This window comes from Hetaerina americana, unplaced genomic scaffold (genome assembly GCF_022747635.1).
Source record: "Hetaerina americana unplaced genomic scaffold, ioHetAmer1.1.p SCAF_52, whole genome shotgun sequence".
NCBI lineage: Eukaryota > Metazoa > Arthropoda > Insecta > Odonata > Calopterygidae > Hetaerina > Hetaerina americana.
The window spans coordinates 2,175,001-2,202,977 of NW_027287117.1; the positions used below are offsets into that span (position 1 = coordinate 2,175,001).

The 27,977-nt window shown below is 42.5% G+C and overlaps 1 protein-coding gene across 3 annotated transcripts in view; it reads right to left on the reverse strand.

Annotated features, from left to right (window-relative positions):
• Pkg21D (Protein kinase, cGMP-dependent at 21D) overlaps positions 1-27,977 on the reverse strand; it is an 877,499-nt gene that overhangs the window by 218,327 nt on the left and 631,195 nt on the right. The window contains exon 1 of one of the 3 annotated variants that reach the window (XM_071593156.1): positions 22,883-23,049. The exons of the other annotated variants lie outside the window; for them this stretch is intronic. Coding sequence (XP_071449257.1) covers positions 22,883-22,936 — 54 coding nt within the window. The 5' untranslated portion in view covers positions 22,937-23,049. Of the gene's footprint in view, positions 1-22,882; positions 23,050-27,977 lie in introns of those variants that run through there. 3 annotated transcript variants of the gene reach the window in all.

Here is a 27,977-nt window from a genome sequence, read left to right on the forward strand (position 1 = left end):
GGGATTCTCCTCCGCTGTGTCGTGTCGCCGAGTTGGAGCGAGGGACAAAAAGAGAACGGGTGAGATAGATAATGAAGTGGGGGGGGGGTAACTTATCCCTTCTGCGGCTTAGTCCTACTTGCTGCTCGTCACGCAGGGAGTCGTTGAACTTAAAACAATGAAGAAAAAAAAACACAGCTGACCGTTTGAACCCCCAGCTGTATAAAAATAATTCCGCCGATATCGCATACATGCCCTGACCTCGTCTTTGTACTTTAGTTACCTTTCTTATTCCTCTCTTCCCCGAAAATGTGGCTAGGTGGTAGAAGAGACTACGTAGTCTTGCTCCAAAATAAAGATGAGTATCGACCTCTATACATACTAGAGGCAGTCAAATGAAAACGGAACACCCGCCATAACAATTAGTCCGCTAAGAGCCAGAAGCTAGCTTTTTAAGTATCGATACTGCCATCGCTCTGACAGGAGGATAACTACACAGGGACAACACACACAGGCGAATGCAGTTGTTGTGTTACGTCCTTGTTGCTGCGCGGACTGGTTGTTGTAGTTCACAACTTTTAAATCAAGTCAATGCAATCTGAGGATAGGCTGACTGCAGCCGTCTATTACGTACTCCCCACCCCAATGCTTGTCGAGATTGGTTGTTGAGTGATACTCAATTAGAAATGTGTATTGAGGTATCGATAATTTTAGTATTGTTAAGCCCAATGTCTGATGGAAACAGAGTAGGAGAAGGAAGATGAGGTCAGGACCCTTATCCTCACAACGAAAAACTTCTCTAGTGCGGTTATGGAGGGTTCTTTTGAAGCTGAAATCCCCCCGCAGGCCGGCAAATCATTACCGTGTATTTTGCGCGCTTTTGCCGAGCAGCGGAAACTCCGCTCGAAAACCTCGGTCTAACACGCGAGGCCCTTTCTATTTTCGGATTTGCGGTCGTCGGAAGGGGGGTGAGGTGGGGGCAGGAGGGCAATGCGAAGTGCGCCAGACGATCTTCAGGCGGGACTCGGAGAGCGGGTGCTGACAGGTATCGCGACAGGAAGTGGATAGTAAAATTCTGCGCAAGTGTTTTTCTTCAAACCTCTTCCCACAGCCGCAGGTGATGCGAGGATTGAGGTCTGAGGGGCTTTATACCCTAGAGTCCTATCAAGTTTTCCTGAGCCCGAAACGCCGAGGACGTTCAAATTTCCGTGCGATACTTCACCACAAAAACAAGCTAAGTTATGCAGCAATAAATGAAGATTGGGCAAGCTAAACAACGCCGGAAAATAACTTCTCTTGCACTTAGCTCAAGTAAAGGTTACTTATTTTCACCTACCGTACTCTGACAAGGCCTACAGAAATATTCTAGCGAAAAATCACGCTCAGCGCTACTTTTTTTTTTCATTCTAACTCCATCAAACTACACTCCATTGCTGTATTAAGCACTTCCTTATAAGTTCGAGCAATTTTTCTCCATCCAATTTCATTAGATATTGAACTAATTTTTTTAAACGCGTAAATGAGTTGGTCACACCTCGGCATCGTAGCAACACACATTTAATGTGCCACACCACCAAGTTTGGAGAACACCACTGAACTTATGAACTCCCTTATTTTTAAACGTCAACCTGCTTCTATTTTTTTTTGAGTCTGCTTCCACCCGAGGCCTTGAAGCTGGAGCACGCGAATTTTTTTATCATGTTTGGTTTTAATTAATAAGTTTAATGATTAATTTGTTCTGGAACAAAAAAGTGATGCTGCGAATGGGAATGTGTTGGCAAGGAACCTCAATTCATTATAGTATCAAGTCGGACACCGCTCTGCACATCAGTAATGTGGCAGGGGCTGAGAAAACGGGGGAGAGGAATTTTTGCACCAATCTTTCCTCGTGGTACGCAATCGCAGGGTGTGATCCGCAAAGGGGATCGGTGAGGTCACAGACGCACTCTCTCTTTACTGAAAAACACAGGGGTTATTCTGATGATTTCCCCCGGACGCTATCTTTCGCACGTTTCCGTATCGCAAATGCTTGAACTGTTTCCCCCCCAAGGTTGACCTCCTCCTCCTAGGGTTTAAATCATAAACACGATGCAGGCGTGGTTTCGCCGTTGGAGGGCCGAGCCAGTTTTAATCGAAAATCAAATGTCGACTCCATATCCCTCAGGTTTCCGGGAAGCATCGACGCCTCTATCTGGAATACGGTTTCGTCATGTGGGTGTCGGAAAGCGGTCGTGAGTCGGGATATTTTGAGGAGACATAATAACAGCCTTGGGATGGCGGGGGCTGTTGCGGGAGGCGTCATCCTCGTGGTACCAGGGTCATGAAATACGAGACTCCGTTGGCGTCCCGCGATGCTTTCTCCCGGGACGACAACACTCAACCCGGCCACACGCGGGTGTGTCTCGGGCCAGAAACGAAAGTGGCCGGCTCGGGGAATCACGACTCCATGTCAAATCACGCAGAAGAACTCCTCAGATCGGAGGAGTGGGGGGGGGGGAGGAGGAAGTAACGGAACTAAGGAATGCATTGTTTGCTATCAACTTTCGGGAAAGCTTTCAGGAAATCTACGGTGAATGCAGAAGAAAAGAATTTTTTATTCATGATACCACTAATCAAGAAATAGTGGATTAGTTGAATGAGTATTCACCTAATAACAGCAAGAATTACCAATAATTCGTAAGAGGGTTTTTGACCTCTTTTGAGTTGACCAATTCTTTCTTTCAACGTTTCGCGTTATCTGCTGGGTTTCCTAATGATTATCGCGAAACCTTTATGTTATTATGATGAAGAACCTATGATTTCTTCGGCGGTCTTGCAAATTGTAATTTCTGCAATTCAGTTACTGAAATTATTTAATGAAAACAACAACCCTTCCTTGAAAGGAAATGTAGTCACGAGTTTCATATTTCGGGAGCAGCTTCAAGGGCACCATAAGGTTAACATTGCAAAAATCAAAATGAATATCACCCCAAAAATTTAAATTGAAGAACTATATAGTATGCTAATCCAACTAGCCACTCTCTAACCATCCTATGATAAAATAAATCAGGAAAGTACATTTGTTGCGGATGGATTTTAGTTCGTAATGTTTTTTATTATTTAAAATTACGAGTCAATGGTCTTGAGTAATGTATTCGAAAAACAAAATTTCTTATTTTTTTAGCCAGAATTTTAATACAATTTTAATATACCGTAGTTATCCACTCTCACAATCGGGAATCATGATGCAGAACAAAATATTGCCTATCGTGATATTACTTGCACACGGACCACTGTGGAATGAATGTAAAAATGCGCACCGCCTTACTAAGAGTTTGGACATGTATATAGTATCTTTTACATAAGTTCCACTCAAACCCGAAAAAAACAATTAGCAGTGAAATCGACAGGAGAACAGAAATTAATCTGTTTATCTCACGGATTTGAGCCTTGATATATTTATGCTCACCGCAAGTGAAAATTCTTCTCATAAACTCTCATATTTCAGACCGTGCGATTAAATGGGAAAATTAGCGATATTTTTGCAAATTGGTGGCGGCAGAAAGCGCGAGACTGCTACGCGGAATATTGAATTGCTGAAGGTGAGACAGTTAAATATCCCAAGCGGCGCATGATTGACTGGATGCTGGAGCTTTGTGGGGAAACCGCAAGTGCCAATCGGAGAGCGAACTGACCCTCTCCCCCGTCCCGGAGGTGTTCAACTCACAAGGCAAACGGGCCCGCCTACGAGCTGAACTCTGCCCTCACGCATCGAGACAAACAGCTCATAACTTTGGTGACTAATGGGTCATCAATAACAATAACCCGTTATGATGATTTGCTTAAGTCGAATATGACATGAATATAACTTATCTCAACACATTCGAAATGCTTTACTGCTTGTTTGATGAGGTTCTCCTTCGTTTTAAACCAAAAGCATAGAATAAACAAAATAATATATTATTACTACATATTATCCTGAGAGACACCGTCGGGATATGTGGCAGGGGGTGACTACACACCAGACTGCTATTGACACAAAATACCTTTCCCCACCCTGGCGCCGTCCAACGTCAATCTGATCCCTTATCGTTCGCGGGAAATATTCGTATTCTCTCTGCCCGCTCTACACTTTTATCTCACCACTTTTATTTACGCGATCTCTCCCACCGCCGTAAATGCTCTCTCTATCTCCTCAACTGAAGTGCGGCACATTTCGAAGTTATGCAACGTATCAAAAAATGGCCAAAAGAATTGAAAAGTTGACAATTACTGCACAGCTGTGTAAATTATACTCGTACCAGTAGAAAAAAACCACATCAAAAATTACACAATGGCAGAACTATTTTATTAGCTCGTTATAAAGAGTTACATTTCCTCAGTTATTCACATTACAGCATATATGATTATTTCGATGTCTTATTCGTAGTATCCTTACTCATGCATTCTACGGTTCTTTTAAATTAGACATCAGAATTTTATAGCATAAATATTTACTCCGCTGTGCTTCCCCATAATGGTTTGTTTGTAAGATTAATATCATTTAAATTATATGATGACCACAATAAGCAATTAGGTTTTTAAATTTTTCATTCATCAATGCACAGATATCTCCACATTTTGAAGTCGATTGAAGCTATGTATCCGATTTGCCATCTACCTGCTTCATGCAAGGGTTTTGCCTCCAACCATTCCTAATTTTTTTAATTACTGCTACAGGTATAAACGTAATAATTAACAGTAGAGTAGAGGGGCACACTGATACAATAGCAAACATAAAGCATACAAAATAGCAAAAGTAATAACATGATCGCAAGCAAAAGGCGTAACATTGATATGCATTTGGAGACCTGGAGTAAGTTTCTCAATTCTTAAATGAAAATACAAAGACTATTTCCCCGAGTTTCGTTTTGAGTTAATCTTGTACGATGATTATATGCACGTATACAACTACTCTCCGCCAAATAAACAGGGAAAAGGGAAAAAATGAAACCGTGAAAATGAAAATGAATTCGATGGCTTGTACATATTTTTGTGATAGCCATAATAGTATGCCACCCAATCGCCAATATTGTCGCGAACATGGAATACCGCAATTGGCCTCGCGCACTTTTGCGAATAATTTGACAGGAGCGCCTTCCATGCGCCCTCCCCTCCGCTCTATCGACAAACCCCCCCCCCTTCCACAACCCCTTCCCTCCTTCCCCGCGTGGCATCACGCTTCGCCCAACCGAGGGTCCCAAAGTTATGCGATGCCTGTAATTGGGAAAATTACACATCCAACTTTTGCTTGAGGAAGCAGAAATTTCGTCCGGAGGTCCCAGTCTTTCCTATTTCAAAACTTCCGATAAAAGAAGTTGATGGTGCTGATATTTGAATGCAAAGTTAAAACAATTAACTTTACAAAGAAAAAAATACGAACAGACAGCTGAAATAGGCCTAAGTAGAATTTTGTTCTTTTATGAGATATCTTTTCTGTACAGTAGTATTAGCTATCAGGGGAGACAGCTGCGGTCATTTGCGCCATTGGCAATAGGTGGGTGATCGGTAGGGGGTCAGATATTCAAGGATTCGAGGAAGGATGGAGAGAAACCCGACGCCGGCATTTGGCTACTTTTAGCGATGGCTGTGGGGGGAGAGGGGGTCCAAAATCAACGTCACAGCGTACTCCACTTGAAGTGCTGCCCACGAGGTACCAGAGTAGGGATCGAGGTAGCTCTAAAAATTCTAAAAACAAAACTATCGAGATGAGTACCTAGACCCGTGATTTAAAAAGCCAGTACACTAGCCACCGTATCAACTCGATCTCCACGAGGTAAAAATCACGTGGAATTGAATAACAGTTTAACGTGATTCGCGGTGTCAGATTTTCGTCTTGTTAGAAGCAGTCAAAAAATACAGCGATGATAGAAAGAATATACCTACCTTAAACGGTATACTACCTAAGTGTATAATATCTCAATAGAATAAGATTGTTTCTTAAAACCCACTCCCTCAAGAAGACAATTGGCAAAAAACATGAAGAAATAATACCTGAAAGTAGCTAAATACCTGCAAGTAGGCTGCAATTTTGAAAACTTCGAAGCTTCACATCTCTGCAATAAATACAAAAATGTAAGAAAAGAGATATAACTAATCCCGTTATTTTAATAAAAAGGTTTCAGTACAAAAAATATCTTAATAAACATCGTTAACGTTATACGGTGATAAAAGAACTGCACGCCATACCCCTTTTTTTCTTATTGAGAATTTCCTATTAATTTCAGAATTCATTATTTCAATAAAGCGTATCGAAAAAGATTCTCGCAAATGTTTTCAACCCAAAAATTATAAATTGATGCAACAAACAAAGAGGGAGGGGCACTTCCGTCGATGGAATCAGTGGTACCCTTTCTGTTATTTCCCGAATGTCCCCTCCACCCCTATTTCTCTTTCTCCCTCCCTCCCTCCCTCACCCTCTCTCGCTGATGTGAGACACGATGGAATCGTCATAAATATTGACAGTGGCACGCTTACCTCCTGGGGCCGCCGATGGCGACGCCCGCGTGATTAATAAAGGCATTGTTTGGGGCGAGACGGGAGCTTCCTGAGGATAGACCAACTGACAGGCTGCACTAAAAAGAAGACCAAGACCTTAGGATAAGGCCCAAGGACTTCAAACCCCTTGACGGAATTATTGTGTAAAAAAACCCCTACGGCTAATCAGCAATCTCATGTCGAATAAAGAAATTGGCGGATTTAATTAAGCGACCGAAAAGTGGAAATTCTTGTCCTGCATCACTATCGAAAAATCTCTCGCAGAAATACCAAAGAATTATTGTTCGGGAAAATGACAGGTCAATTCAGTCCACCCAGGACAAGAGGCAAAATGCCAATTTAAGTTGAAAACTAAAATTCGCCGTCGATTCTTGTTTATTTCGACGCCATTGCAATTTCATAAATTCGGCGATGCCGTACTTCGTCCTGACTCTCTCCCTCTACTTGAAATTGTGGTCTTTAACTCCTCAAGTTTTCCACACCACTTCACGAAGCTAAGAATTCCCACGCTTATTAAAATTAGTCTTATCACATGTTGCTTGCATGACAACACCTTTGATCTCAGTCCTGGAAGCGCCTTCAGGTCGAAGGCGCAAAGACGTCTTTCAAAGCAGGGGCGAGAAAGAGGGGCGGAGTTGGAGAAAAGCCCAGAGACGATGAATAAACCCTTTACCAACTACACGTCAAGGAATACTTCAGGATAATTTCGTCTCATTATTCCCTAAAACGTACGTGTATGCAATAAAGCTGCAGCCATCTCCCACCTTATTTTCATGAACTCTCTTTACTTCAACCCTAAACTTCCTCTTTGCCCTCACCTCGTCCCATTTTTCAACATAAAAATTATTTTTCGAGTCCAAATTCAAGTTTACAATGCCCTCATCCCCAGAGAGGTGGTTCCCAAACCACGCCACGGGCCAATTTCCCGGGAGGAATCCTCGATGGACGCCTCTTTTGGACGGACCACATCGGGAGCGCTAACGACTAATTGAAGCAGAGAAGAGTCCATTCAAGCAGGGCCCACAACATCCATCGTACGCACCAAAACGCGTCTCTGTGCCATCGTCATCCGCCTCCCGCGCACCTCAGCCTTTTCCCCAACTCCATCGCTTCACCATTCCAGAAATACCCAAATTAACAATAATTAAACCCTCAAAACCTCACTGAGAAATGGTGAATTGAGAAAATAAAAATAAAAGATGTTAAACAGCCGATTTCATGAGTCCAGCATCGAGAGGAATTATCAAACTAATCTAAGGAGTTGAATTTAATTCAACTATTTCAACTCCCAAAACACTTTCATATAATAATGCTGAAAAACTGCTGAAATTCCAATCAACAATTGTGAACCCTTCGACGGAAAACACAGGAGCTAGGCTGGGAATCACTTAAGGAGCGAAGGTTAAATTACAGATTAAATCTCTTGCATAAATTGGAAGGAGGTCTCTTCAGCAATGATGTTGAAACTGTATTATTACCCCCATCGTACTACGGTAGAGGAGAACATGCCAATAAAACGTGAGAGATTAAGTGTAGAATAAATAGATTTAAGATGTCATTTTTTCCACGAACGATAAGGGATCAGAATAAAATCGTCCGATCGCGGTAGGGGTAAAAATAATAGGGACAAAATTAGTCTGGAGTGTTTTCACCCCCAGCCACACATCCTAGTGGTGGTTTACAGGGTACTTAAACATTCAGATACCAATACAAAGATTCAACGTCGCGCTGTCCTTGTGGATCAATGCTCCCTTTTGGAGGAGCTGGAACGTGCATCAATACGTAAGTCGGAATGCACGCCAATCATCGACTTCATAGACTGACATGAATCCCGAAAAGTGCGCCCCGATTTTAGCGAATCACTCTGGTGACCATGTCCGAAGGTTCAAGGCGCGGACAGTGGTCGACGCTGGGAAGTACGTACTCGAACTTATTCATGCCCAAGTCCATTCGATCTCCGTAGTATGGCCGAGTCGGCTAGCTGTCGCATGCTAGAACGTATTGAAATGACAAAGCGTGAAGAGAGAGGTGCCCAGAAGATCGAAACTGAAACATGAATGAGATTAGAGCGCAGACGGAAGACCTACGACCGAGCTCTGTCGCCAAGGAGTCTTGGAGAGAACGAAATTACTACTACCGAGGAAACGAATTCTCTCACGCTGCGACAGTCTCGGGCGAGTCGCCGGTTTGGAGTGGAAGGGAATCGAAGAAACGTGGAAAAACATGGAAGTCCTTCGCCCGGTTAGGGAGGGTTTGAATCGCGGGGGGAACAGATGGGGAATCCCCCTCGGCGCCGTCCACCCCCGGCGACCGCGAGTGCGTAGATGCGCCCCTTATTCCTCCCGTTGACTCGGATCTCAAGGCGAGCCCTGCACAGACGCGCTCCGCCCATCTCTTCGAATGCTGCCCATCTTCGCTCGTTTCTTACAATGGGGCATCAAAGGCGAATTACTAGTTTATCTACCGGATCAGGTAGCCTTTTGATGGACACAACTACATATTAAATATAATTCTCCCTAACAAAACACTACTTAAAATCCCTACTCTACAAAAAGCCCCGCTTCATCTCCACACACATATAGCATGTAAAATCAAATGCGACCGCTCATATTACTTAAGGATCAATATCTCCACGTCCCTTTATATAAAAAAACACCTTATGTGGCACAAACGGTAAGAAATAATCCCGACATTTATATGATGCTCTCTCTAACGGGGTTATCAGGTGCGATGAACAGCGAACAGTGGCAATCAGGTTCCAAGCTGTAAGTATGCTTAGCGTGCAAGAACGGAACTGATCACTGTTCTGGTGGTTTATCCAAGTATTTTTATGTTTGACGGCAATGACAGAAAGAAAAATGGATGTTCGGGCGAGTGAACAAGCTACTGCATCATTCACAGCAAATAATCTTTTTTCACGAACTGCCACCAGAACCCAAATAATCCGCCCTTCACGAAGACGCAACAAGTTTAATCGACTTCACACAATTTTTGAGAGTATACAATTAAGTAGACGGACATCTTTAGAATTGTATTCTCCATCGACGAAGATGAACACAACTTTAAATAAATTTAACAATTATTTCTTTCACACTTGGTGCGATTAAGTTTCATCATAATTAAAAATTCAGTACTATCCAAGAATCAGTAGGTCGCGGTAGTCCAGTGGGTAGAGCGTTGAGCTGCTGACCTAAGGGTTCCGGGTTCGATTCCCGGTCAAGGCACTCTGGACACTTGCACCCAAGCTAAAGTAATTTTTCGGGTACCAGGTCTTCCTGGGAAACCATAACCGGCGCAGGGAAAGGAACTGGCCCCCCTACCCCTGATGTGTGAATTCCACACGCCGTATAGGGCTTAGTACTGGGTGAACTCTACCATCACCTACTAAACCGCCCTACGGGTTGTTTACTGTGTTCATGGTTTTTTTATCCATCAATCAGTGAATCAGAATGGTGGCTCTAACTCGAAGTTTGTCGATACCCCACGCTTTCTCACTCGCCAGGATAATAATATTCTTTTTATCCCGAATAGGATATCAATCCTAAACCGGCTCGATCAATCGAAAATTTCACTAGGTATTTTGTTAATGAATCCATTCCAAACTTAGGTAGCGAAATCCTTTGCTCATCTGCGAGCAAATCGGATCCTCTTTGCGTCGAGGGAAAGCCTACTACCGCGAGGGCGTTGTACGTACGTGGCGTCGAATCGAGTCGAGGCCTTCTCAGTCATCGACGAACCGCGGTAATGCACTCGAATTCAATGGGAGGTCTTTCAGTACAGCAAACATTGCATTTCAATGAGGGAGGGAATGAGAGGAGTAGTAGAGAGTGTGTTTTGGGCAAAGGGTAGTCTGGTGGGTGATCACCCCCTGCCACACACCCTCGCGGTGGCATAAAATAAATAACTGAATTAATGACCAAGGGCAGCATTTTCACATTTGAGAGCAAACAGCACATGGATTGTTATTCTCGGAGCGTCATTCCCGTGCCAGTGTGTCAGATAAAGTTCTCCCATCCCGGTAACTCACTCATTAATGGACCCAGAATTAACACCTGATCAATTAAAAAATACATTGTTAACTTACGTAGTGATTTTTGGCAAAATAGTTATTACTAGAGTGGTCTTTAATTCCAAGGGCAAAGGAGAGTATTGAATGCATGAATATAGGTTCGCCACCTTGACCTATCCGGGCATAAATCCATAGTAGTAAGAAACCAAAGTCACTGTAGAAAAATAAAAGTCATTCAACTTACAAGTCAGGACAAGATTGAACGTTGCTTAGACATAAGGTATATTCGTAGGTGCGTGCGTATATTATTTTATTGTATATGTAATTGCAGGCATCTACATAAGTTATAAAGGTTTTTGCATGAATATATACGCCTCTGTGGGTGTACAGCGGCATGAATTTGTTGGTTTTGCATGTGGTTTGACTCTCTTTTACGGGTGGTGACCTAACATTCCCCGCCACACGCCCTTACGGCGGCTAGAGGGGTACTATGTTGTAGACGTAGATTTCTTTCTTTCCGCCTCGTTTCTTTATTCCCTGTAACGCTATCGCCGTCCGTTTCGGCAATTAATTTACGTTCAGAATGAAATAAATGAGGCACACTACATTGCACGCGAGGAAAAAGCAAACACACCTTTCCCCTTTCACATATTGGAGGATAAAAGCCAAAAACATCGAATTACGCGAGATTAAAAAAAGAAATAAGGATTCCGGAAGCGGAAATGTCCACGACATGTCGAGGTCTTTTATTATTCAAATACACCCGCGTGATTCAATTTCCCACTCCATCTATCCCACCCCCAACTTTCTCTTGCTCCTCGACTGAAAGGAAGTTTGTCCGTTGCTTAAGAGAGAATTAAAATACATCTTTAGTGTAAGTTTAGTTACATTAATGAATATCCCTGACAGCAAAAAACTCGTTGAAAATTGAATAATTAACCCCTTTGAAGAATAAACCTTAAGTGATTTCGATTAAAATACTTTAAGAGGAATTTTCCCCTTATTTCCTGAAAACTTGAAAAGTCCCTCGTAAAATGTTTCTTGGAGTCTCAAAATGGAATCAAAGTCTTTCGTTCGAGATGAGATTTTTTCAAGAGCATTAAAGGCAAATTTCCACGCAACGAGTAATTCCAAAGAAGTCGAGGGATTAACTGACGCTGATATTAAATGCGACAAGTCATGAATCAGTGTAAATATGACTAGCCATTCATAAAGAATTAAGAGACTGTCCATGGTTTAATGAAGTTGGCTCGACACTTCACTATATATGTTCCTCGGAAGCTTCCATGCTTTGCATTTTTAATTTGACGGAAACTTATGCTAGTACCTGCTGTTTTTCGGATTTCGGGCAATTCTGGCTCACTAGATTTAATTTTGGGAAATAGCAGAAATAAAACAATGTATTATGAAATAGATTACCTTCGAATAGTGGCAAGCATCATGCAATTAGAAAAAGAGGACTGCTGTTGTAAAATCAATTAGAGCGATGTAATCGCCAAGTACGGCAACATTTATACGATTTGACTACATGCCTTGGTTTTTCTTCCTAAAATCACTCATTTTCTGACCTCCAACGTAAATTTTAATTCAAGGTTCAGTCAGTATATTAGAAAAATGGTGCAAAAACCAAAAATTCAACTTCGGAAAGAACAAGCGCTACGGTGTGAAATATGCCTTATTTAGATCTTCAGAAATGTGATATTTTAATGTCTTGGTCGCTCTGACTCCCGTTTAAGTCACAGTGGAAAGCAATATCCAAGGGGCAACTCGAAATTTATTTCCGCGCACCGTAGTTATCGCCAACGCGGGTCATTTCCTTGCGCCCAGAGCGCGACGTCCCCTCCCCTCGCGTGCCTCCGATTGGGGGCGTGTTATCACGGCGACTCCGCCGGAGACCTGTCGCATAAACACACACACTTCAGTCCGCTGCCGTGCCAGCCCGATCGCCGATTGATTTTTCATTTTGGACTTCGAGGCATCCTTACGATCGATCCGATTACCGTTGTATCCATTAATACAGAATTTGACCGCCGACACGGCAGGGGGCCCTCACCATCAACGGCCATCAATCCTGCGGTTGTTTTGACGACGCTTTCCGCTCTGTTCTTGAGACGGCCGACCCTCCTCACCTCCTCGCATCTCTCGCATTCATCTCCGCCAACATTTTCTCCAAGGAATCCATACAGGGTCTTCCTCCGATGCTCTTGCCTATCACTTACAGGTTTCAGAATAGTTTTAGCATTAGTAATAGCATTCGAAGGTATTACGGTACCTGGTAGAAAATGGTAATTCATTTCAGTGGGCCCAAAATGAAAATTTGCGGAGGAGATTGGCGCATAGAAAACGAATCGGTGTACCATGTGGATCCATGGCACGCTGGAGTCACAGATGAAAGGGGACCCGCATCAGATAAATGGCAAGAGGCGGGCAGGATCCTCAGCGGAGAGACATTCGGATAACCGAAATATGACACGTATCTCACTCTGGCCTTTGGCGTACCAAGATGTCGGGCGAAATCCTTTGGAATATCCGGTGAAACACTACGTTTCCAGTCGTGGAAAGTGGCGCTAGGTGCACTCACATTTTGAAATCTGAGAGAGCGGCCCGTGGAAGAAAAGGATTGGTTTTCTCGGCTATTATTTACACGCAGGCAAGAGTTGAAATAGGAGGTCAAAATCTAGAGCAGGTGGAACAGTTTAGGTATCTCGGATGTGTTTTGGACCAACACGGTCAAAATAGTAGGGACGTAAGGAGAAGAATTGCGCTAGGCAAAGAGGCTTTCACAAGGAGGGCGGAGTTGATGACGGGGACTTTGAGTAAGGATGTTAAGAAAAGACTCGTAAAAACTTTGATTTGGAGCGTAGCTATGTAACGTGGTCACTGAAGCAGGAGGATAGACGTAGACTGGAGGCTTTTGAAATGTGGGTGTGGAGAAGAATGGAGAAGGTGAAATGGACAGAGAAGAAAACAAATGAGGAAGTACTTGGTATGGTGGGCGAAGAGAGGGGTTTGTTGGGAGCAATCCTATGGAGGCAGGAAAAGTGGATGAAGTCGAAGTGAAGTTGACCGGCAGTGGGATGTTGAAGACTGTGATAGAGGGTAGAATGTTGGGCAAAAGAGGAAAGGGAAGGAACAGGATAGGGATGTTGGATTGGGATGAAGGGAGGAAGGAAGTACACAGAGATGAAGAGGGACTTGATGTAGAGTAGGATGTTGGGTGTGTTTTATTGGTAGAGACAGGGACATTTTCACTGCACCGTTTGGTGGCTTGAGTCCCTCTAAAACCGGTACATTTAACTTCACCGGTAGATTACTGATGATAATCATAACCCTGTTCGTGGCAGTGTGGTGGCGCAGTGAATTGAGCTCTCACTTCGTGTCCTTCCGATGCCAATGGACACTGCCAACATTCATCGGATTCGAGATTCCCTCGACAAGTATTCGGGCTAAGTTGGATTAATACGCATAAAAATCTTGCGATGGACGGAAATATAAGGATATACGCTCCTTTCATACTCATCATCCTGAGTCTTGAAATTGTTTCAGACATTACTTATAGATATTTGGAATCACTTAACTCCTGTAACAAAAAACCAAGATTTTCTTGACCGCTCCTACTCTTAAGAGTGAATAATAGTAGTCGTAGTAGTTTTTAGGGGAGGCGACCGACAGCTAAGGTCATTTGCGCCATGGGGGATGGACAGGAAAGGATGAAGGGTGGAGAGAAACCCGGCGTCGGAATTAGCCTACTCTTTACGAAAGGCGCCAAGGGGTCCGCAGCTTAACGTCCCATCCGACGGACGGCGTACTCACCCAAAGTGCCCTCCACAAAGCACCTCAAGTAGGGATCGAGATACCTCTGAAAAATATTCAACACCGCAGGGATTTGCACCCGGGCCCTCCCGGGTGGGAAGCCAGTAAGATAAGAGGGAATGATTTGAAGGGTACATGGGTATGGACGTGCGAGTATGTATCATTCCTTTGATCCCCAGCGGAGCATCAATTCCGCGGAAAATATGGCCATAGAAACGTATTCACAGGCTTCTATAACTATTACCACCAGGAAACCTCGATATTTTTCAATAAATGCATATATATATATATATATATATATATATATATATATATATATATATTTTTTTAAGGTAATCTACCGGTTAAGGTAGGTTTTTGGATGGACACAACTACCAAACAAATATTTTATTGCTCCTAGCAAAACACAAAATCCATCATCCTACTCTATAGCACGTCCCCCTTCATCTCTGAGTACTTTCTTCCTCCCTTCATCCCGTCTAACATCCCTATCCTGTTTCTTCCCTTTCCTCGTTTGCCCAACATTCTACCCTCTATCACAGTCTTCAACATCCCACTGCCGGTCAACACCCCCTTCATCCACTTTTCCTGCCTCCATAGGATTGCTCCCAACAAACCCCTCTCTTCGCCCACCATACCAAGTACTTCCTCATTTGTTTTCTTCTCTGTCCATTTCACCTTCTCCATTCTTCTCCACACCCACATTTCAAAAGCCTCCAATCTACGTCTATCCTCCTGCTTCAATGACCACGTTTCCGCACCGTACATAGCTACGCTCCATATCAAAGTTTTTACGAGTCTTTTCTTAACATCCTTACTCAAAGTCCCCGTCATCAACTCCATCCTCCTTGTGAAAGCCTCTTTGCCTAGCGCAATTCTTCTCCTTACGTCCCTACTACTTTGACCATGTTGGTCCAAAACACTACCGAGATACGTAAACTGTTCTACCTGCTCTAGTTTTTGCCCTCCTATTTTAATGTTAAGCTTGCCCTTTTTCTTTCTAGAAAATCGCATAACCTTTGTTTTATTAATATTGATTCTCATCCCATACCTGTCGCACTGAATTTCCAATTCACTCAGCAATGCTTGCAGCCAATTGGCTGACTGACAAACTAAAGCTTGGTCATCAGCAAACCTGACTGATTTTATGAATTCACCGCCCACCTTCATTCCTACATCCAGTTCTTCCCATGCCTCTTTAATCATTTCCTCTGCATACAGGTTGAACAGCAACGGTGATAATGGGCAACCCTGCCTTACACCTCTTCCTAACACTGCCCAACCGGACTCCCCGTTCCCCACTCGCACCTGAGCAGTCTGAGACATGTACAGGTTGCGGATTAGCCTCCTTTCCCTCCAATCTATTCCTATCTTCTGCAGAATACTCATTAGTTTTTCCCAATTCACTCTATCAAACGCTTTTTCGAAATCTACGAAACAGGCAAATACCTCCTGGTTGTGTTCTATATTCCTCTCGATTAATAATCTCATTACTGCAATGGCATCACGCGTACCTCTCCCCTTCCTAAATCCAAACTGATCATCCCCTAAGTAATCATTTGCCCTACTCTCTATCCTTTTGTTTATGATCCTGAGAACAACTTTAGCTGCGTGGGATATCAAACTAATTGTCCTATAGTCCTCACATGACGTGGCCTTTACCTTTTTCGGAATAGGAACTAAAACTGATCTCACAAAGTCTTCCGGCCAGATTCCCTCCTCATAAATGCTACGGATCAGCCCATATAGCCTCTTCCTCCCACATTTTCCTAAGCATTTTAAAAGTTCCACGGGAATGTTATCTACCCCCACGGCCTTATTTAGTTTCATCTCCCTTAATGCCCTTTCTATCTCATTGTCTAGTATGCCTGGACCTAAGCTGTCTTCCTCTACGTCATTTTCTTTTTCAATGTCTAACTTTGTTGGTCTGAGTTCTTTACTATAAAGTTCTTCTATATACTCCTTCCATCTCTCTTGGATCTTTCCTGCGTCAACTATTACCTTACCCGCCTTATCTCTAACTGTTAGCATAGCTCTTCCTTTCTTACTTCCCGATAACGATTTAACTTTGCTGTACAGCGCACCGATTTACCCTTCCTCTGCAGACTTTCCATATCCTCGCACTGCGTCTTCCACCATGCTTCTTTTGCTTTATTTGTTGCCCGCCTCAATTTATTGTTCAATTCTTTGTACTTCATTTTGCCTAATTCTGTATTTATATTCTTCCATTTTCGCCGCTCATCCATCTTTGTAATCATCGCATCCGTGATCCATGGTTTCCTAGTCCTTTTAGCGTTAACGGTTCCAACAGTGTCTTTTGCGGCTTTAGACAACCCTTTCTTGATCATTTCCCAATTTTCTTCGATAGTACTAAGCCCTTTGCCATCCTCCATGATTTTCTCTACCGCCTGTTTGTATTCCTTCCTTTTCAACCCATTTAATGCTTCTACATTCCATTTTCTAACTCGCCGCCCCTGCCTTATCTTTTTGAAACGAACGCTACATTTCATAACAACTAAGTTGTGGTCTGAGTCCGCATACGCTCCCGGGAAGCTGTGGGAATTTATCACACTGTTCCTAAACCTGTGTCTAACCAGGATATAATCTAGCTGATATCTTCCTGAGTCACCTGGCATTTTCCATGTATACCTGCGTCTTTTGTGGTGTCTAAACCAAGTGTTGGTGATGACTAACCCCTGTCTTCTGCAGAACTCAACTGCTTTCTCCCCGCGGTCATTCCTCGTGCCTAAACCGTAGTCCCCCACCTCATCACCATCTCTTCCTTCGCCTACCGTGGCATTCCAATCCCCCATCACTATCAAATGTTTCCCTGCAGGAACACACGCGATCATGTCCTCTAACTGATCGTATATCCTATCGACCTCTTCTTCCTTATGGTTGCTCGGTGGCATGTATACCTGAATAATAACTAAGTTCGTCGGTTCTGCTTTTATCTCCACTAGTAGTATTCTATCCGTTACCTGCTCTATGTTGACTACGCTTCTTCCTACCTCTTCATTTAATACTATGGCAACCCCTCGTTGGCTCTCGTCCCCACCGCTGTATATTATTGTATACTTATCACTCCAGTAATCCCCGCTATCTTTCCATCTCACCTCGCATAGACCTAAAATATCGATATTTCCCCTTTCCATCTCTCGCTTAACATTCTCCAATTTCCCTGTCCTCATCATTGTCCTAACATTCCACGTTCCTATTATAACTAATTTGGTCTTCTTCTCCTGCGTCTTCTGTCCTGCTGCTGCTGGTTTTCCCTTGCAAGGGTTTCGTGGGATGACGACCGCGGAAGCCTTGCCTCCCCCGCTGCCGGGCACGACACACGGCCGATTGGGCCGAGCCCCGTGGTTGCCAGGACTCAAAATATCTCTATTGTCCATCATATTTTTCTTGGGAATGATAATTGAGGTGGTTTCCCATTGCCTTCCTCAATAGTGTATTTAACGTGACACCATCACTAACTGGCCGCCCCACTGGGGTCAGACGCCATTGCAGCCGCCTCACTGAGGAACAGACGCTGCGTGGACTACCTTTCGTCTGGCTCCTAACCTTCGACCTATCTGGCATGGGTGACCCTACCAGGCGCAATTTTTATTACTCCCGCCAGCACAGCTCTAGGGGTCATCGGAACGCACAAGCCCTTCCACCACGTCAAGGTTGTAGTCCGGGGAGGGATATATATATATATATATATATATATATATATATATATATATATATAATAAGATACGAATCGCGCAACTGAAATCAATGCGTTCACATTCTTTGCCTAAGGCATTAATTGAATTTTCTTCACTTTAAATTCCAATCATCGGCATAAATGTGCATAAAAAATGCGAAGATTGAAGCTATCCCTTCCATTTCACAAGGAAGTACGTAGCTTGACTGTAGTATACCCAATGTCCAACACGTAAATACAAGCAAACTACGTATGCGGAGCTTAATGCTCTGTTACGTTGACGTTCTCGCATCAGATGCTCCAAAATCGAATAGGTAACTGAATATCTACAAAGTAAATCAACAAAAAATTCGGGAATCAACATCTGAGAAATACACCTATTTAATAAATCATGAAAAGTCACTTCAAATATAATTGCGGAAAAAGACTAAGAGTCCACATAAAGGGAACCGTGGGAGAACCGGAAACAGAACAAGGGCCCGTTCTTGAGCGCCGCTACGTACCAGAACACCCGAGCCGGCTAAATGACGAAAATTAAGTCCACGCAGGAAAACGATTTCCGCCGCGCAATTGCAGATAGATAGCGATCTCTTAATTCCTTCCCTTCCTGGACGAGAGTTCCTCAAAGACGAGGCGGAGCCGGCGTGAGCGAGGGCACAAGGAAACACTCCGACTAAGTTTTCACACACTCTCCTCATTTAAACGTTCACCATTTTTCTTGTTACCTCTTCCTTTTTCACTCTGGTTAAACCTCCAAAATTTCACCTCGACACTCTCATTTCCTTCATTTTTCTTTAGAACTTTTATTGAATTTCATGCCAAATGATTTATAATCCGAATCAGCATCCGTAGCCGGGAGGCGGTGGGAGGCGATCACGCTTGTTCCTAAATTCTTGTCAATCATGATGTACGTATCTTACTGATGCCTACCTGTTACTACCAGCATTTTCCATGCGTACCTACCCTCGAGGTGATTCTTGAACCAGGTGTTATTTATTATCACACTCCTCCTCATACATAACCCTTGTCCTTCAACCTGACATTCACGAGCGATCCTGCCAACAGTCATTATCATTATTAGCTCCATGGGTCAACTAAACCCCCAAGTCCTTCCGCCAGGTCTTGGTTGGAGTCAATGGGAGGGAGCAATTAATACGGGCATTAAATGTTCCATGTGACTCTCATTTAAGAAAACTAAGAGGAAATGTAAGCCCACTCGTAGGAGAGTACAGGGATCGCCGCCCGCATGTAGGATGCCGGGGGAAGATGGTCACTGAATTCTAAACCTTTCCCACTTAAATCCCATTATATCACCTACATAAAATATTGGAAGAAATCATTTTTAGTAACGTTATGAGATTAATCGACAGCAGGAAGATATTAAACCAGCGTCAGAACGGATTTAGGAAGAGGAGATCTTGCGAAACCCAATTTGGTCTTTTTATTCAAGATATCCTCAAAATGGGGAAAAAATGCACCATTGGACGCAGTATTTTTTAATTTGAATCCCCTCACAATAAACTAGCACATAAATTTAAAACGCTATGGTATCAATGAGAAAGTGATAAATTGGAGACTTCTTTTTGCATCGCAAAGAAATAGTAGTCATCGAGGAGTAACGCTCAACAGAGGTAGATATAACTTCGGGTGTCCCCCAAGGAAGCGTATCAGGCCCGCTTCTATTCTTAGAATACAGTTAATGACTTAAGCTCTCGCGTTAGCAGGAAACTAAGATTATTTGCAGACGACACGGTAGTATACGGGGAAATATGGACCCCAGTAGATTGCGAGCTACTCTCTAGAGATTTAGACAATAACGGAATGTTGCAAGGAATGGGGATTAGTGCACAATTAAATATAGGTCTTATTTCGCTTTAGTCTGGCCACATTTGGAATAAGCCGCATGTATTTTGGATTCTTGAGAAAAGTCTTCAACAAAAGAATTAAATAACTTTCAAATAAAATCCGTTAGATCCAGCATAAATTGATACCATGTATAAGAAGATGAGTGTGACGGGAGTAATAGATGGATTAGGGTGGGAGGCGCTTGAGATGCGAAGAGTAGAGTGAGGCTTTTAGCAAGGTTCAGCACACAAGATTTTATCAATGGCACAAAGGGCATTATTATGGCTCAACACTATTTGTGCAGGTTAGAACACGAAAACAAGAAGTAAGATAAGACTCCAGTTCGGAGAAATACAAATATTCGTCCTTTCGTCGGGCAATCAGGAAAAATAGCAGTAAAAAACCGATGTGATAGTAAAAATGGTGAAAAATTAGAAATTTCAAGAGAGAACAAGGTTCAGCGTTTCGCAGACATCTAACAAAAACGTAGGGACAAGTGCTCGCGTATATATATATAAAGTTAAATTAAGTTCTGCAAAAATATATGCGCCTGTTTTGGTGCTGTGCATCAGTATTTTTTTTATTATTTTGCATTCTATTTTACCGGTTGTTTCTTAACACCCCCGGCACGCACCCTTGTGGGGTACTGTGTACACGTAGATTCCTGCCTTCACTATTCCAGAAAATAAAAGCGGAAGACTTAGGAACGTGTTTGTTTTGCGGAGAAGAAGATATTGGCACAACACCGGACACCGCAAAAGACTCCCGAAGCAACCAGGCAGGAATTCGGGAAGCGGAGGGGCGCAAGGGCGCTTGGCGGCCCGCGGGGGGCGCTCAAGGCGATGGACGCCAACCGCAGGCCGCCCTTGGAGGTCGCCTCCTTCCTTCCAGCCCAGAGGTAACGTGCCTATTTGTTTGCTAATCGTTGCAATTACTATTAGTGCGCAACTTTCTTTCCAAATTTCCCGAAACAATAATTTCAGATTGAAGTTAGCCGCATCGTTACTTGAGGTAATTATTTTTTTTTAACTCCGTAAAATGCAACAGATTTGAAATAGACTCAATTCTCGTCGCGGTATATATGCATAGGACTTCTGCAAAGAGTTAATCTGACCTGTGTCACGAATTAAGTCAATTGCTAATCACTCAAAATTCTGAACTGGAATTCTTCCTCTTTCATTGTTCTCATTTTTTTAAACCACCTCTGACATGAATTGTGCTAGATATACTATACTATCAGTCCGATGGAGGAGAAATAGAACCGGATCGGTATCATCCGTCGGTATCATTCCATAAAAGCAAGAGAAACCAATTAATTGAGAAAAGCGACCAAGTCCCGAAAACATCGCGGTCTTTACTTCGAATCTCGAAAAAGGGATTAGCGTAGCATGGTGGAATAGGGAGAGGTCAAGGGAGCCCTTACGACAGTCACGAAAAGAATCCATCAGGAGAAGTTCCGAGACCTCAAAAGAAAGAACATTAAGGCCGAAAGGTGCTGTTATAGGACTTTATACAAATAAATTCCTTTTTTAGGCCAAGGGAATACAAATTAGGTGACACACAGATATAAATAAACTTATCGATTCCTTCTATCTCGCTCCTTGTCAGAGAAAACTTATTTTTTCATTCATTCAATGTCCAGAAGGTAGTAGTCTGTTTTTGAGTCCTGCCCTGAATTTTTAATTAAAGTTGAGCAAAGTTATGACGCATACATAATGATACTGTTCTAATTGAAGAAACGATTAAGATTTCTTCATTGTTTCCTCGCGCGGAATCGCCTAAAATTAAACGAGATGCAAGAGTACAAGAAGAAAAATGTAACCATAATTCAAATACCTTGCTATTAAAACTGCAGTGAGCCCAGGCCATAAAAATATCTCCATGGAATATTTGAGAGGACCTTATACAAGAACCGGATCGCGCAAACTACTGAGGAGAAGCGGGCGATAAACTGCTGATCCAATGAATGGGGGAAGACTGACCCAGTGGCCGATTCTAATCCTTGACCCGAGCGTGACTCTCTTGAAAATATATTCTTTAAGTGCTTCACAAATAATATCCAACCACAGACTGGAAGAAGTTGACGGAATGAAACAATTAAAATACACACTATATATATATATATATATATATATATATATATATAATATATATATAATATATATATAATATATATATAATATATATATAATATATATATAATATATATATAATATATATTATATATATAATATAATATATATAATATATATATAATATATATAATATATATAATATATATAATATATATAATATATATAATATATATAATATATATAATATATATAATATATATATATACTACATATATATATAATATGGTTATAATAATAATGGTTAAGTGTCAAGTGAGCATAAAAACTTTGAGACTGCAAAAGTTAATTGAATAAGCCATTGTTTTCAAAAACTTGTTCAGAGTAATGAGATGTTAACTTTTGAACTCATGTCATTGAGACATTCCCATATGCGTATAACTTTCGAGTGAAAAATCACCTGAAGACAATTGGAAGCAATTACCGATTTCATCACACAGGTACAAGTTATAATAACAGCTCTGACAAATACGGACTTTTTTATTAATAACACCTCCGGTGATTTATAGTCACACGAAAAAGGAAGAAGAATTTTGAAGAGCAAATGTTTTATTTGCGTGAGTTCTAATTCGAGACTTAACATTCGACGTCAATTTCGGAACGACTGATGTTTTATTTTCACCCTAAAAACTGATCTGCATTAAAGCCAAGGGCCGTGAGGCAAGAGATTCGATAGAATGAACGCCCTTTGCTATTGAAACACAGAAATGGAGAATTATTTACTGTACACGTATGTCCAGACCTTTAACTGCCTGCAGCATCAAGAAATACACACAAACAAAATAACTTTAAGCGAGTATACAAGTTCTCCGGAGCAGGGAAGTCGTAATCGGCGTTTTACACACACACACACACACACAGGGCTGCATAAGGGCTTAAGCAGGTACTTACGACGCATGGCAGAAAGCGTTTGACCCTCCATTTTTTATTGTGCTTCACCTCCATATCGCTCGAGCCGCCGGCCGTCCACACGGCACTGCACACGATCAGACACTCCCGGTATGTCCAGCGTCGGACCCTTCATGGGAGTGCGTCGGAAATGAGTGGGTGATCACGGCGGGGAACAGGGTACAACGATCCTAGCCGGTTCTAGCACGACCTCGGCGGATTGAGTATGACGGAGGAGGGCGCAGGCGGAGGTCCGGGAGCTGGGAGACGCGCGAGGTGGAATTTGGTGAGGCGTCGTGCCGAATCTGTTCGCCAGCGTGGTGTCAGTCGCGCTGGCAACCGAGTGCATTCGGGGAGGAGGAGACACGTACTCGCCCTTCGGACCCCTCCCCAACCCCTCCTCCTCCCACTTCCTTCCTTCTCCTCACTCCCTCCCCCGAAGGCCACCTCCCCCTCCCCTTTTCGCGCGACTGGAGATAAACACGTTGCGCAACGAAGAGTAGCGGCCAATAGAAACAATTCCGTGAAAATCGGTGATATGGACTTCTTTTTTTTCCCCATTGAAAAAGTAAACAAATTTATGTTTTCGAGCGACTGGTTTTTTTTTCGGAGGCAACACACACACCTTCCTTCTTTCGGTGGCCGAGTGCTTTGCCCTTCTTCGGGTAATCTCCACCCGAACATTATCGCACGCGAAATATTATTCCCTCTTGGTGCAAGGCAAGCGTAAAATAGTATCTCTCTTAAGCCTAAATATGAACAGCAATACCGGGCGGTTGGTTTTATTGCCAAGAACTGAGCTACGAGCCTAGAGCCTCGAAACCCAATTAGCAATAATTCCCACGGCTTGTGACTTCCGATCGATTTCCCTGGCAACTTGAAAAAGCACAACTTCAGTAAACCTGAGTGTACCCAGAACGATACGGGATCTTGGACCCCGGACGGTCGTTCTGGGTCCTAAATCCCGCCTGCAGTAATTGACTCAATATCATTTTGACTAACTGCAGATGGAGCAACCAGCATTCGTTGTTTAGAAAAGAAGATGGACGATGTTTTTCAAGAAACCAATGTAAATTTAATATCCATATCAGATGTGTTCCGTTACAGGAAAAGGCGAATTATAAATATCTCCAAAAACGCAACACACAAAAATAATACAAATTGGCTTTTTAATATATATATATATACACACACACACACAAATTTTTTAATGTATATGTATATGTATATATATATATATATATATATATATATATATATATATATATATATATATATATATAATTATATATATGTGGACCACGGTAGTATAGGGGTAGAGCGTTGGACTACTGACCGGATGGTCCCGGGTTCGATTCGCGGGCAAGGCACTCTGGGCACCTGCAGCTGCACCCAAGCTATGTGATTTTTTCGGGTACCAGATCTTCCTGGGAAACCATAACCGGCACAGGGAAAGGAACTGGCCCCCCTTCCCTGATGTGTGAATTTCACACGCATATATATGCATAAAACTTAGACAGCAACAAGCAAAATAAGAACACATAAAGAGACCACTCACACGTCATTTCTTGATAATTTCGACGGAATTTAGCTCCGATTCATAGACTCCTGAGAAGTAGTACTACTGTTTCTTCTGAGGAAGACAGAGCTTAAGTCGGTCGAAATTATTAAGAAATAAGGTGTTAGTGTTCTTTTTATGTATTCTTATATTGTTTGTTGCTGTCAAAGTTTTTTTATTCAACACTTCCGTGTAACTTCGACTTATATATATATATATATATATATATATATATATCTACCTTGATCAAAAATTTCCCGGAATTTATTTAGAAAATTAAAAATACAAGTTTATTCATCTAAATCTATATTGTCCCCTTCAAAGTAATCCCCATCGACTGCAACACACTTATGCCAGCGCTTGATCCAATCCTCGAAACATTTTTTATATTCGGTTTTCGGTATGTCCATCAGTGCTTCCTGCGATTTTTCCATTACTTCCTCTCGGCTGCTAAAACGCGTTCCCCGTAATGGTTTTTTAACTCGATTGAACAGAAAGAAGTCACAGGGAGCCAAATCAGGTGAATTCGGTGGCTGTTGGATGGTATTTGTTGCATTTTTCGTCAAAAAATGACGAATAATGATAGCACTGTGCGACGGTGCGTTATCATGGTGCAAAATCCACGAGTTTTCTGCCCACATTTCTGGTATCTTTCGGCGAATTGCTTCACGCAAACGTCTCATAACGCCCAAATAATACTCTTTGTTTACTGTCTGGCCTTCTGGCAAAAATTCATGATTCACTACACCGTTGTAATCCATGAAAACCGTCAGCATTGCCTTCTTTTTTGACTGAAAACGACGTGGTTTTTTTGGTCTCGGCTCATTTGGTGAACGCCATTCAATTGCCCGATGTCTGGATTGCGTGTCGTACTCATAAACCCACGTCTCGTCTCCAGTAATGATCCTTTTGATGAATGTGGGATCGGATTCAGCCTCGCAAATCATGTCTTTTGCGACGTCAACACGGTCTCTTTTTTGCATGAAATTGAGGTCTTTCGGCACCAACTTTGCTGCTACACGACGGAAACCCAAATCATTAACCACAATGTCTTGGGCGGATCCATAGGCAATGTTCAAGTCCTCCGCTATTTCTCTGATGGTTAATTTGCGGTTATTGACCAACATTTCTTTTACTTTATCAATTTTTTCACCGACTTTCGATGTCGATGGTCTGCCACTGCGTTCATCATCTTCGATTGACTCACGACCACTTCTGAACCGCTCGTGCCACTGGTAAACGACCGTTTTTTTTAGAGAATCGTTGCCGAAACACTTTTCCAACATTTCCAACGTCCGTGCGCCACTAAATCCGTTTTTTACGCAAAATTTAATACAAGTTCGTTGTTGCAAATTTAAATCCATTTCTGAAATTGTAAAAAATCGCCAACACACACAGAGATAGATGTACTCTTGGCTACGTAACTTTTGCAAATGTCAAGTTATGACACTAAGATTTAAAGGGAATATCAACAACAGATGTACCAATTTAACAAAAAAAACAGAACTCAAATCGGAACGATGGGAGCGCCACACGGTGGTTATTCCGGGAACTTTTTGATCAAGGTAGTATATATATATATATATATATATATATATATATATATATATATATACACACATATGTATACACACAGTAACACACAATATAGTAACACAAAAAAGAAGAACACTCACACGTTATTTCTTGATATATTGACGGAAACAATCCGTCATCACCTGAAGATATAGAAGTTTTTTTTTTTGTTTCTATATTGTGTGTTACTGTGTATTGTACTATTCGGCACTTCCGTGTTACGTCTACGAAAGCATATATATATATATATATATATATATATATATATATATATATATATATATATATATATATATATATATATATATATAGAGAGAGAGAGAGAGAGAGAGAGAGAGAGAGAGAGAAAGAACTGAACTCTTACGAACATACTCTAGGGCACGTGAAGTCGCGTGATCTAAGTAGCGTAGTAGAACCCCTCGATCCCCAGCGACTCTATTCGTATATCTCAGATAAGGGGGCACCTGCGAACCTGCGAGTATAACAAAACATTTATCTGAGTGCAAGTTCCCAAAGGAACTGCATACATATATATATATATATATGCACCCTGACCCGCTCTATAGTTATTTAATAACTAGGTCATCATTCATCAAAGATAGGAAAGAGAAATAAAGTCGATAAATTGGCTAGAGCGAGCGTGCAGACTAACCCCGAGTCGACTAATCCCAATGACTTGGAGCTCAAACTAACGACGGAAATCGAATAACCAACTCCAGGGAACGCATACGAAATGAGTTGCCAAGGGGACAAGACCACCCGGACGCTGAGAACGGAAGCTGGACGATGAGAAAAACTATAAACACGAAATTCCTCATCGTGGGAGATACATCATACGTATCGCAGTGTCCGACTATCCCGTGTGGCGGACCCGGGGTGGGCGAATGAAGATGGGGGTGACCGACAGAGGAGAGATATTAAGTGGGTACATAAGTTTGAAATAGACGCGATCTCAGTCGCGTTGACGTCTCCGGCCCTAACAGCACACGGACTTCGGTCGACTTCAATGGAGTCGTGAGAGGCTGTTTATATATAACGAACGTCGAGGAATAGATGGGAGGGATCCCCTCACCCCCTCCTTCCCCCCCTCTTCCACCCCAAGGACAAGTAACGGCGCGGGGACGAGATTGGCAGGGATGGAGGAATCGATGATGATATCGTCAGTCGCCTTGGCGCTGCGCGACCGGTCCATTCTGATCCATCGCCGCGAGAACGTAATACGCACCAGTATCGATCGCTCATCATCATTTTCATCTCTAAATACGAAGGCGATCACGATGCGACCAATATGGGGCCCTCGGAACTCTGCTTCTAAGGCGGAGGACCGATTTCCATTCGACCGTCAAACGGGGAGGGACAATCTTCGGCTCGATTTTGGGAGTCTCTGCCGATAGGTAGGACCCCACTAAAACCTACTCAAGCTACTGAGATCTTCAAAAGGAACCATAATTGTTGCTTCAGTGTCACCTACTCCTGCGTACTCGAATGATTTTGTATTTCTGCGCCGAAAATTTAACAAATTTCGTAGTAGGCAATCAGAGGCAACCGGTATTTAATAGCACCACTCTCTAGTTTATCAGTCTGATTTGTTATGCTTGAAGATATTCTATTTCTTGTTTCGAAAAAAAATTTTCAGAGATAAAATAAATTAAGTGCCATGTCTGTTAATTGCTGATCAATAAAATAGCATCGAAAGAGCATATCTGCCGCCGATCGGTTAACATTTCAGGAAAGAAGAACCGTAGGCATCGGAAAATGCCGCGACGGGAAAATATGTCTCCCTGCACGATTTAAAATTCTCACAAGTGCCGTTTGGACATTAAAATATCGAAATAAACAGAAAGGAAATCTTTGCATGGCCATGTTAAAAAGACGGGGAGGCATTGTTTATTTGACACGGGCCAAGTTGAAACTAAGGGACTTGCCAACGGGCAATGGGTCCTAGATTTTGGTTCAAATACTATC